The sequence below is a fragment of the Pongo abelii genome, chromosome X (assembly GCF_028885655.2).
Source record: "Pongo abelii isolate AG06213 chromosome X, NHGRI_mPonAbe1-v2.0_pri, whole genome shotgun sequence".
Classification (NCBI taxonomy): domain Eukaryota; kingdom Metazoa; phylum Chordata; class Mammalia; order Primates; family Hominidae; genus Pongo; species Pongo abelii.
The window spans coordinates 73,482,671-73,494,910 of NC_072008.2; the positions used below are offsets into that span (position 1 = coordinate 73,482,671).

General features: G+C 45.4%; 1 protein-coding gene across 2 annotated transcripts in view; it reads left to right on the top strand.

The window, feature by feature from the left end:
- The window catches only part of STARD8 (StAR related lipid transfer domain containing 8), an 84,647-nt gene that overhangs the window by 15,358 nt on the left and 57,049 nt on the right, over window positions 1–12,240 (top strand). For both annotated transcript variants that reach the window (XM_054544676.2, XM_024240381.3), the window contains exon 2: window positions 2,750–2,783. In XM_054544676.2, the coding sequence (XP_054400651.1) occupies window positions 2,750–2,783 (34 nt within the window). The remainder of the gene's footprint in view (window positions 1–2,749; window positions 2,784–12,240) is intronic.

Here is a 12,240-nt window from a genome sequence, read left to right on the forward strand (position 1 = left end):
AGGGTCCTATGACAATGTGTCCCCACTCCCAGCAACAAATTACTCCTTCTGCTCAGTTCCACAAGGCTTTATACTTTCCAATAGCACTCACATTGAATTGTGATGATTTGTGCATGTAATCGACTCCCCCTCTGAGCTGAGAGTTCATCAAGGGCAGGTAATATGTCTGATCTATATGAATCCCTGAGTACCTAGCACAGGACTTAGCTTTGAGGAGGTACCTAATGAATGAGTGAATAAATAAAGGAATATATGAATGAATGACCCACTGGATGAGAAGATTGTCACCACTAATCCTGGTCTTCTTCTAGAGTGGCTGTCTTTATAACTGTTGGATTCTTGGCCTCTGGGTTCAGAACCTCCAAATCAGAGGGATATGTTCTACAACAAGGAAACAAAAAAGGCCTTCACTTTGTAGCAGAAATCTTTGATGCAAAAGTTCATATGGATCTTCCCCTGTAAGTCTTTCAGCTACTAAAATAGCATCAAGATTAAGGTCAAAAGCAGAGTGGGACTCATGGGCCTGATCCAATCCAGGTTATTCTGGACCTCAGAGAGAAAAAAATAGAGTGCCATAAAATTGGGAGCCCTATTGATCTCAAGCATAGACTTGGTTCTGATGTTTACCTTGACCTTGAGCAAATCATCTCACTTCTGTGCCCCATTTGCCTTATGTGTCACATGAAGATAATAAAATCTACCATGCAGGATGGTTGTAATGGCCAAAGAAGGTCACTCATTTGCAACCTATAAATCCCTAAATTTAAGGCCTAGTTATCTCCTGAACTATCTGTAATTCTGTTAAAACTATGATGGGTTGGGCTGGTAGGGTGGGGGAGTAGGAGATTTAATATGACTAGAGCATAGAGTACAGTCTGTCCCACCCATCAGTTCATCTCTTAATTTCCAAGAACTGTCACATTTAAGACCTCACAGGGGCCTGCTTTGTCCTTCTCTTCTGCTCTCTCACCCTTTCTCATTCTTCTTTCCTCCCCCTTTGTCTACACTGAGAATTATATTGACTTGCTTAATCACAGTTCCACTTTGTAGCTTTGTAGCAAACTTTCATATCTGTCGCTATTGGTCTTTCTCCTCTGGTCATGCCGATCTCATTCTAGAACTTTTTATCTCCTTCACACCAACATCCCTCGAGGGTCCTGCCAGTGAACACTCGGGAGGACATCCCCCATCCCTCCTCTCTCCTGTGGCCAATTGTGGGCTACGAGGGTGGATCAGACCTTTAGTCATTTTAGGGTAATCTAAGGCTGAGACAAATCTCTTAGGATTAGGAAGCATTGTGGTCAAGTGTCTGCACCTGGTATGGCAGACATTGTGCAGAGGGTAAGAGATAGACACATACTATGGCAACTATTTTCCTGATAACCACTTGGTTGGTTTAGAGGCTGGCTGTGTAAAAGGAGAGCAGGCAAGAAGACCCTTCTACCTCTGAGAAGTCCCCTTCTTTCCTTCCTTCTTTCTTTTCTCTCCTCCTTAACTATTGAATGAATGTCTCTACAACTACCATTTTAGCCCAAGCCACTGACATTGTTTGCCTGAACTGCTGCAAAAGCCTCCTAACAGATCTCCCCACTTCCACTCTGGGTCTACAATCCATTTCCTACCCAGCAGCCAGAGTGACCTTTTGAAGGTAGAAATCAGGTCTTGTCATTCTCCTGCTCTGTATCCACCAATGGCTGCCTACTGTAATTTGAATCAAAGTCCAAATCCTTACCCTGGCCTTCAAAGCCTCTCATAATTTGGCCTTCATTTCTCTCTTCGCCATCCACCTGAAATGCTCTTCACCTAGCTCTTCACATTGCTGACAACTTCTTGCCATCTGGGTCTCTGCTCAAAGTTCAGCTCTTTAGAGAGACCCCTCGGGCCACCTCTCTATTCCCCCTACTCAATCACTCTCTACCTCATCCTGTCTTGAAAAGTTTCTCCTTCTTGGTTCTTAGTGATGCCTGAAATTTCCTGATTTCTTTGTTTACTTATTTATTGTTTGTCTCTTCCTACTAAGAGTTCAGCTGCATAAGGATTTCATCTGTCTAGATCACTGCTATATCCTTAGCATCTAGCATAGTGCTCTGAAGAGCACTGGTACTGTATAAATATTTGTTGAATGCATGAATTTATAGAGTGCTTAATCATTTTAAAAAGTGCCTTTATGTATGTTAATTTGTCACAAAGCCTGTGAAGTCGGGATTATTGCTCTCCTAGTCTGATGAATGCAGACGCTGAAGCTAAAGAGGTTATGAGTGATGTTCAATGTCACATAATCGGTAAGCAGGGGAAGGTGGCCCTGAACTTGGGCTCTCCAATTCTGAATACTGCCCTTGCCACCAACACATCCTGTTTCTAGCCTTGTTGATGCTATACCAAGGATGGTATGTGCCAAGCAAATGTTGACTTATTCTTTAATAATCTTTCTTATCAGGCCTCGGAACAGTACTGTGAGCTGTGGCAGAGTGTCTCCAATCCCCTGACCTGGGGGCCTTCTCCATTCAGGGAGAGTGAAGTGAACCAGCAGGATCAGCCATGGGGTAGCAGAAAGTACAGTTGTATGGAGTGGGCAGCCAGGAGTCTGGGTCTGGGCTCCACTTTGCTCCTTACTTCATTTTCCTTTTCTTTGGACCTCCGTGTGTCTTTCTGTAAAATGGGTAGATCGAACTTGCTAACTTTAAGATCCCTTTCAGTTCGGATATTGCATCTCTGCAATGCCTTGACTTCTTTTCTGTTTCTTTTGCAGTGCTTCCCATTGCTGCAGGTGAAGAAGAATGCTGGTAAGTACACGAGGTGGGCATTGCAAGTGGCATACAAAAAGACTGAGCTTCTCAGTAGTCCTCATGGGGCAGCTGATCAGGTCCCTGGGCAGCAGAGCCAACGGCCGAGATGCAAAAGCCGGAGACATCGTCTCTGTCTCCCTCCACTGGGCATTTGCTGTCCTCCTCGGGCCCTGCTTTTTGCCTCACGTGCAGAGCCTCTTTATTTCTCAGCTGGAGGTTTTGCTCTTGTCAGAGAGCCAGGGGAGGACTTCTCTCCAGAGCTTTCAGCAAGTGGCAGCCACCCATATACTTCTCTTGTTCTCAAATGCCTTCTTTCCACTGGGAAGTGTATTAGGGGTGGGAGATGCCTTAGGAGAGAAAACAGGTAAGTGGAGGGTAAAGGAAGGAGACTTGGAATTTGGGGTTCAGTGTCTGTTATATTCCCAGCACTTGCTTTATCTAGAAGGCTTCCAACAGCAGGTAGGCTTTGGAGTTCATTAGACTGAGGGGATATATGTAGCCTTTTCCTTTTGTTCTCTCACAAGTTTCTTTAAGCCCAACTTCCCATCTGCCTGGTGCCTCTGGTGTCCTACTTGGGTGTGGATAAGTGGATGGCATACTGGGAGCAACTAGCTTCCGTTGAGAAGGATACAGTTGTCTAGAGAGGGATAACAGCTTTGTGGAGGAAGAGAAAGAAGGCTACTGGCCAGGGAAGAGTTTGGTGCTGGAGCCTGAACTCCTGGTATCAGCTGGGCTTTGCTGAGGTCATCGAGGCCATCCTCCTGGCTCTAGCCTGACTTCAGCCATTCCCATTGGCTCCAATTTTTCATCAGGATGAACTCATGACTTGAATGAGCATAGCTTCTAGGTGACAGTTAGGATTGGGGTTGCCAAAACAGAAAGGCATCAATTAACAAGTGGCATGCTAAGGGCCTGTGCAAGGCATCTTGGGAAGACGTTGGAAGAGACAACCAGAACCCTTACTAATAAGGACCTTCCAAAGTAGTTGGAGCTGGTTTGGGCGAATCACACCAGGATGCAGAGAGAGGATTCTAGTGACTTCCCAAGGACGTTTCCATCTTACGACTCTGAGTTTTTGGGTGGTGGCTGCTACAAAACAAGAACTGATAGGTGAGGGGTTTATTTGCATTGCCATGACAGCAGAGAAGAGAGGATTTATTTTGAAACAGGAACACTGCTTTGATCAGCATACAGCATACACTGCTTCTCCACTTCCCCACCCTGCCTTTCCCCCTCATCATCATTCCAAGGCTTCTTGCTGCACAGTTTCTGCTTTGCAACAGAGACTTCTGGGGGCACAAGGTCTGTGCACTGCCCATACTAGGGGAAGGACACACTTCTCCATTTCAGAGACACCAGCTGCAGAGGCTAAAAGAAACCCCTCGGGCCCTGAAATAGTGACCCCCTTAGATGAACGCACCCACAGCTGCCAAGTTACCTCTTTAAAATATCTGTGCCAGGCAGAGGTGCCAGCACTGAGCTCTGAGAGGGTGGGCACCAAGTGGCTGAGTGGTCTGTGGCTTCCAGAGGAGATAGGACTATCTTTTATGGGGTGGGGTCAGGCAGAGGAGGTTGCCACCTACAAAGTTGAGATGGGACTGGTCTTTCTGCTATTTCTTAGGTTAAAGTTTGAAAATGTCTATTTAAAGGCAAATGGGAACACATTGTCTCAGGCTGATTCAAAAACAATCTGGCATAAATTATGAGTTTATGTGGATGTGGAAATGGTAGCAGCAAGGCACTGGGAATCAAGGCACCTGGATTTTAGCCCAAATTTCATTATAGATTCACTGTGTGAGCCCAGAAAAGTAGCTTCCTCTGTCTGGGCTGGTGTCTACATCTACAAAATGGAGCTTATTGCATAGGACTCTTGTATGGATCACAATAGACAGCGCATTAAAAATGTCAAAGTACTGAACGAATGTGATTGTTTCTGAAATTTAGGTCAGGGAGTGAGCAGAACGCTTCGTCTGTTTTATTATGTATTATTTGAGAAATAGGTAATACCTTCACAGGTTTCAAAATTCAAGAGGTACAAAAATACAAAGTCTCTTCTCACCCCAAGTCCCCAACCACCCAGCAGTCCTCTTAGAGGTGATCAGTGTTAGCAGCTTCTTGGACCTCGATGAGTTTAGAAGGTCTGAATCAAGTGAGCTGTGCTAGATGAGACTGCGATGGGGGCTGGCACTGCCTGACTGGCCTGGGGGTGGGGCTGAGGGGAGCTGCAGAAAGGTTCGTGGAGCAGGAATCTCCGGGCAGGAAATATGGGGTGGTAGAATCAGCATTCTTTTGGGACCCAGTCGTGACTGTGCCACTCATGGTGGAATGATACCAAGTAAGAACCTTCCCCTCTCTGAACCTCAATGTTCTCATCTGGACATTGAGCCTGCCCCATTCTCCTAAGCCATTTCTCCCAAGTGCGACCAGAGCAGAACAGAAGTGGTAGAGGAGAGGACCAGCCAGGGACTTTTTAGTGACAAAAAAGCCAAAATACTGACTCCAGGCTGACAGTTGTATATAATTTCCCTCTTTCTTTCTCTTTCTTTCTTTCTTTTTTTCTCTCTCTTTCTTTTCTGTCTTTCTTCTTTCTCCTTCTCTTTCTCCTTCCTTCCTACCCTTCCTTCCTTCCTTCCTTCCCTCCCTCCCTCCTCCTCCTTCTTTCTCTTTTTTCTCTTCTCTTTCTTTCTTTCCTTCCTTCCTTCATTCCTTCTTTTTTTTCTGTGAGACATGGTCTCTGTCACTCAGGCTGAAGTGCAGTGGTGCAGCATAGCTCACTGCAGCCTTAATCTTCTGGGCTTAAGGGATCCTCTCACTTCAGCCTCCTTCCTCAATAGCTGGGACTACAGGAGTGCATTGCCACGCTCAGCTCATCTTCCTTCTATTAGGGTGAATCAAGCAAAGATTTATCTGATACATCATTGCTTTTGTTCTAGTGGTCCCACTGACAGAGGAAACCTTGTAAGGGCTGTCATAGGATCACTTGGTACCACCTTATAGGAGAGCATTAGGAACATCCAACTGGCTTCAACACATGTGGTGCTGCCCAGGCCCAAGAGAATGACCTGAATTACCTTTGAAGTCCCTGCTATCACAGTCCAAGAAGCCACTAGCACAGTGTTTCCCAAATGTCACTTATTTGTGAACCAACTTCAGAATTTTTGCCATCACACCATCCATGCCATTAAGTACTTAATATTTTTCTTTAAATCAACCTGATTTTAAATAATAACCTCACCCTAAGCCATAATATCTATGAAATTAGGTTTTGAGGCACTAGTTACATTTTTCCTAATATGTAGTAAATTAAATATATATCTATCATGATGCAGATGCCAATGTACCACCCCAAATCATCCTATGCCAACATATATATCAAACACTGAGAAACACAGAGCTAGTGGTAGTAAAACCAGCAGCTCAGGAGGAGGTTCAGGCCTTAGGGACTCACTCCAAGACGTGCTGCATGCTCTCAGGCTCCCAGCATCACTTCATATTTCTTCCAGGCCCACACATCCTGTTGCTTGAGCACAAATTGCTCCTAAGTTGGAAAGGTCCTGGAGCCTAAAAGGAACCTGCTTCCTCCAAATAAAACCCACAATTCAAAACTGCCTCTTAAGTGCTGAAGTGAGAATACTTGATTGGGGCCAGAAGCTCTAGGTTCCAGTTTTGGCTGTGACCTTTGCCAGCTGTGTGTCCTTGGGCCTGTCCCTTTCCCTCTCTGGGCCTTAGTGTCTCTAACTATAAAATGAATAGCTTGCTTTAAATGACCTCTAAGGTATCTTGCTGCTCTGAAATTCAATGACTCTTTGACTTACAAACCCCACACTCCGCGGAGTTCATTAGCTCGCTTACCAGCAGCCCACAGAGGTGAGGAGGCTGCTGACCTTCCCTCCCACCACCTTTGCACCAAATCTTCCCCAAGACACCCTGCTCCCAGTGCACAAAGCTCCTTTTGTTGCCTGGAGCCATTCGGGGCTTCACTCCAGGCTCCTGCTGAAGTGGCTGAGGTGGCCTGGTGGGGTAATAGTTTGCCTGTAACAAGAGCCCCTGCTCACAACCCAACTGGCTCCAGTCTGGCTGCAGGCTTGGCCTCAGCATCAGACTCATCCATCAGCTGCCCCAGACCCCTCCCCCAAGCTCTGAGTGGGCGGGGAGACAGATTTGAACGGTAGAAAATAGAAACAAATACATTTATTTAACATGCTATTGGGTGTCTGTCACCTCTAAGGCTCAGAAGGGCAATGGACAAAAATACTAAGCATATGAAAGTCATCAGAATAATAATAATTCAATCCATATCCTTTCTTTTGAAAATGACCAAATCATTTTTATAACGAAGTCTTGACAGATCTAGTCATTTAACATTTGTTATTTTACAAAGAACATTTGCAGGGCATGGCTTATCTAACATTTGACAGATATTTTACCCAGCAACTTGGAATAGTACAAAGATCTACTTAGTTAGGGAGCATCTGGAATTTATTATCATTTGAGACAGGAAATCTTTTAACCATGATCCACAGTGAATTCAGCCAAGGTAAAAATGCTGGGCTGTGTGTGACTTGAGAGACCTAGGATCTAGTCTCGTCTCCATCATTAACTCCTTCTGTGACCTTGAGTTAGTCACCTCTGCTCCCTGGGCCTCAGTTTCCTTGTCTGCAAAATGAGAATGTTGAACTAGAGGGTCTCAAGATTTTGATTTTGCACGCTGGCCCCCTCTCCTCCAGAAGTCAGGTTGAAAGGAAGGGGAGGTGGGGATAGGGTCAGTGGAAAGGGCAATTTCAAGGTGTTCTTTGGGATGGGGGGAAGGGTTTCCAGGCCTGTGGAGGAGTGTAAGGGCTTCTTTTGTGGCCTAAGAGGCTGGGAAGCCCAGGGTCTCAGTTGCTGTTTTCAAGAGTGCAAGACAGTATTAGGTCTAGGTTTAGAGAGGCAGGTCAGGTACATCTCCCTAGGTATAGCCTAGATGAACATTTTCACAGTGTAGGCCACCCCAAATCAGGAGCTGGAGAGGGCATGGGAACTTCAGGTGGAAAGACAGGTCTGAAAAGGACCTGGGAAGTGCTATTGGACACTTCCACCAGAAGGTCCTGTGGATCCTTCAAACTCAACACTAAAGATCATAAGTCTTTATCATTTCTCTGGAAACCTCCTCTTTCTCCAGAATCCGCTTTCTTGGTTAAAGCAGCCCTATGCACCCAGCCACTCCAGCAAGAATCACGGACGTTACCTGGACTCCATCTTTCTAATTTGCTGCCATTTAGATGTGTGCATGGGACCTCTTCATAAGGCTTCCTAAATCTACCCCCTTTTCTTGTAACTCACACTAGCATTGCCCTCCATCTGGGCCCTAGCAGCTCTGGCCTCGATGGTTGCAACCACTACCTAACTGGTCTTCCTGCCACCATGCTCGCCCTTCCAGTTCACCCTCCATACTGCTGCCAAAGTTCTTTCTTTAAAAGAAAATCTTAGGCATCCTCAAAAATCTTTGGTTGTTTCCCACCTTTGGTTGAAGACCAACTTCTTCGCTCTGGCATTCAAGGTCTCTCAAGCTTAGACAGCCTATCTTTCTTGCTTCCTCTCCCACCTCGTTCCTATATTTCTGAGCCCCATGGGACAACTCGCTATTTCCTAGACAGACAGTGAATTCTCATATTGGACTCTCCACTGAGTGTGTTGTTGCCAGCCCCCTCCTTGGCCTGTCAAGCCACACTCTGGCCTCCCTTTCCATCTTGTCCGTAGCTATTACATTATAAAACATCACACTGTTCTGCATTGGCCTTTTTTCTTTCCTGTCTCTCCCATAGACCATGAGCTCTTGGTGTACAATGGCTATATCTGACTGACCCCTGGATTCCAGAACTAAGCATAAGGCCTCACATAAACAATGAGTCTGCCAAGAACTGGCTTTTATTTTTGATGGCATAGCAAAAGAACTTCTGGTAATCAGACTGGTGACTTCTTCCTTTCAGCAGACTTTCTTCCCTATCATTTCAGCTCTGAACTAGCTATTACAGATCAACATAGAGCCCCACTGGCTCCAGATGACAAAACCTCTTGAGACAGGGCCTTGAGGATCCAGTGGTTCCAGCCAATGGTGCAAATCCATGTAAAACACATTTTCACCAAACTCTTGAAATTTGGAGGTCGCCCACATCTCAAGGCAGGAAGGGCACTTAAGGACTATATTAACCCGTGCTTTTGAAGCTGAGTACTGAGGAGCCCTAGTGTCCCCTAGTGTCTTAGGGGACATGAGAGGAAGACAGAGTTATGGGATATCTCATTCCTGCTTCATTCAACTAAACCTATTTGACTTTTCGAAGGTTCCATGAACATTTCATTTGGAGACTGGAGTTGGCGGCGTTAAAGTTTCATTTGGAGACTGTAGTTGGCTGCATTAAATGTTGGCGATCATGGCTCGAATCTGGTGTTCAATTTTCCCTTTTTTACCTTTCCTGCTACATGCCCAACTTGGGCTTTGACCAAACTCTTCAGGTATGGTGAAGCATCCTTTTTCATTCTATACTGTTAAAAGTTCTTTATATTGAGCCAGAATCTGCCTTACAACAACTTCCACCCAGTGGTCCTATTTTCACCCCTTGGAAGTAGTGTGTTCCTTCTTCCTTAAGGCCAATCTGCTGGCATTTAGAATCTCCCAAAGTCTAAGGTAGGAGGGATCTTATAGCTCATACAGTCCAGTGTTTTCATTGCAGCTGGGGAATGAAGCCCAGAGAAACTAAGTGATCTGCACAACAGCATAGAGCTAGTTGGCAGCAAAACTGAGACTAAAACCTAAGTCTCTACTCATCTATAATGTGCTCCCCAGAATCTGTCCTTTCCTAGCTCCTAAAATCATTTCTCACAGTCCTGATCACTCTTCACTACACGTACTCCTGACTGACAGTGACCAATGGCTGAAGATCAGTAGCTGAGCTTGTGAAAGCTCCATGGCTCCCAAGACTTGGTCTGCCTGGGGAGAGGGCAGAGGCAAAGCAGAACAAGCTGGTGTCAGAAGCAGAGCCTTTCCCTCACCACAGCCTGAAAGTCATTCTGCTCATCCTTCTCTTCTTTCCATAAAACTAAATTCCATTCAAACAGCCCTCCCCCCATGGCAGGGCAGCCAAGGGGCAGCTTTCAGAGGCCCCTTCTGACCTGTTTGCTAAAGGGTTCCTGCTGTGTGACCTTCCACATCCCAAGCCCAGAAACAGGAAGAGTTAGTTTGGTTTGCTTTTTGAGAAGAAAAATGAAAACATAGGAAGTAGGGCTCCTGAGAACAGAGGCTTCCAACTCTGTGTTCATTTGTCCCTGGAGCAGGATATTTCAGGGAATACATTCCACAGGGGAAGGGAACAGCCTCCCTTATTAAAAACAAAACACAAAACCCTTCAAGGTTTGGAGAAAGAAAAAGGCCAAAAGGAGACTTTTAAGGAGGGGAGGGGCAATTGTTTTATAATCTCCAGCCCTTCACCCCCTTGGCCACTTGGAGCTGTCATACTTTGATCTCACTACCGTTATCAGCACATCTGTTCCCCAGAGATGTCCTGCTCCCTTTAACCTATGGCCCAAGAAAGAGTCCAAGTCTCCTTTCTTGTTTCCCTGAGGATGACCAAAGTAGGCTGGCACTCAGAACCTTCAATTAAAACCAAGAAAAAACAGACAGTAATTAATTACACAATGCGCAAACAGCAGAACAACATTCAGGCCTTACCAAGTATGTGCTTTTTGTTTTAAGAAGCCCAGCAAAAGCAGGGAAGTGCTTTGTCAGTCCCCAGATATCTCTCGGGATAACTACTTCATCGCCCCAGATGCGCTGTCATAAGTTTGCCTGGCTTTCTCCCCTCTCAGCTGTGAGTCACTGGGAGGCAGGTGCCATCTTGTTTCCCTACCACTGTTGCTAGAAGGGCAATACAACAGGTCTTTTACCAAAAACAACAACAACAACAACAATAACAACAACAACAAAACAACCTTCCAGAACCCCTACTGTTCTTTTCAGTTCTAGTTTCTGGGCTGAGGAACATGGTTAGTTCACAGATAGTTGCCAGGGTAAAAGTGTGGATCATTTTGGGGTGCCAAAGAAACATAGCCCTGCAAGGAAACCAGCTCTGCCTACAATCTGGAGCTTCTACAGGTACACATGTACATGTGTCACATGTGTAGTGTGCAAACACACATAGTCTATTTACCAAAATTTTAGTTTCATGGAATAACAAGGCCTTCACCATACAAAAACATACCATTGTCTCCCCTGAGGTTATGGGTAAGCAGAACCTCTTCCCAGAAGATGCTTCCAAGAGCATCTGCCTGGATTGGCTTGTTTTTTTCCAAAAAGATCTGGGGGCAAAATTTTCATATTAAAACAAGCATATAATTGTTGTGGAATAGCATAAAAAATTCACATGAATTACCTGGGCATGATGGCTCACACTTGTAATCCCAGCACTTTGGGAGGCCAAGGCGGGTGGATCACCTGAAGTCAGGAGTTCGAGACCAGCCTGACCAACATGGTGAAACCCCGTCTTTACTAAAAATACAAAAATTAGCTAAGTGTGGTGGCGGATGCCTGTAATCCCAGCTACTTGGGAGGCTGAGGCAGGAGAATCACTTGAACACAGAGGCAGAGGTTGCAGTGAGCCGAGATCGCACCATTGCCCTGCAGCCTGGGTGACAAGAGCAAAACTCCATCTCAAAAAAAAAAAAAAAAAAAAAAATTCCCATGAATTCATAAGATAAAAGTGGAGACTTGAAAAAAAATTCTCACTTGTGGTTGGCTGTGTGAGATTCTCCTCCAACTCCTCGGGCCTGTGTGGGGAATAAATTCTTTCTGTTCTTTGGAGTTACTTTGGGGATGCAAAAGTCTGAGAGCCACAAAGTAAAACAGTAGGCTCCTTGAGGGTAGAAACATCTCATTTTTCTCTGTATCCTCACATCTGAAACAGAGCCAGCCACAAACAGAGTGCTTGGGAACTGTTTGCTCCATCCATGCATCCATCCATCCATCTATCCATTCATCCATCTATCCATCCTTACCAAGAAACAAGCAAAAAAGGTAGCCTTAGAGTGGTGGAAAGAATACAGTTTCTGGAAAATTCATAAACCTCTGGGTCTGAATTCTGACTTTGTCAGTTATTAGCTGTGTCATCACATCTCTAAGCCTCAGTTTTCTCAGGTTTTTTTTTTTTTTTTTTTTTTTTTTTTTTTTGAGATGGAGTCTTGCTCTGTTGCCCAGGCTGGAGTGCAGTGGTGCAGTCTTGGCTCTCTGCAACCTCCACCTCCTGGGTTCAGTTGATTCTCCCACTTTAGCCTCCCAAGTAGCTGGGATTACAGGCACGCACCACCATGCCCGGCTAATTTTTTTTTTTTTTTTTGAGATGGAGTTTCACTCTTGTTGCCCAGGCTGGAGTGCAAAGATGCGATCTCGGCTCACTGCAACCTCCGCCTCCCGGGTTCAAGCAAT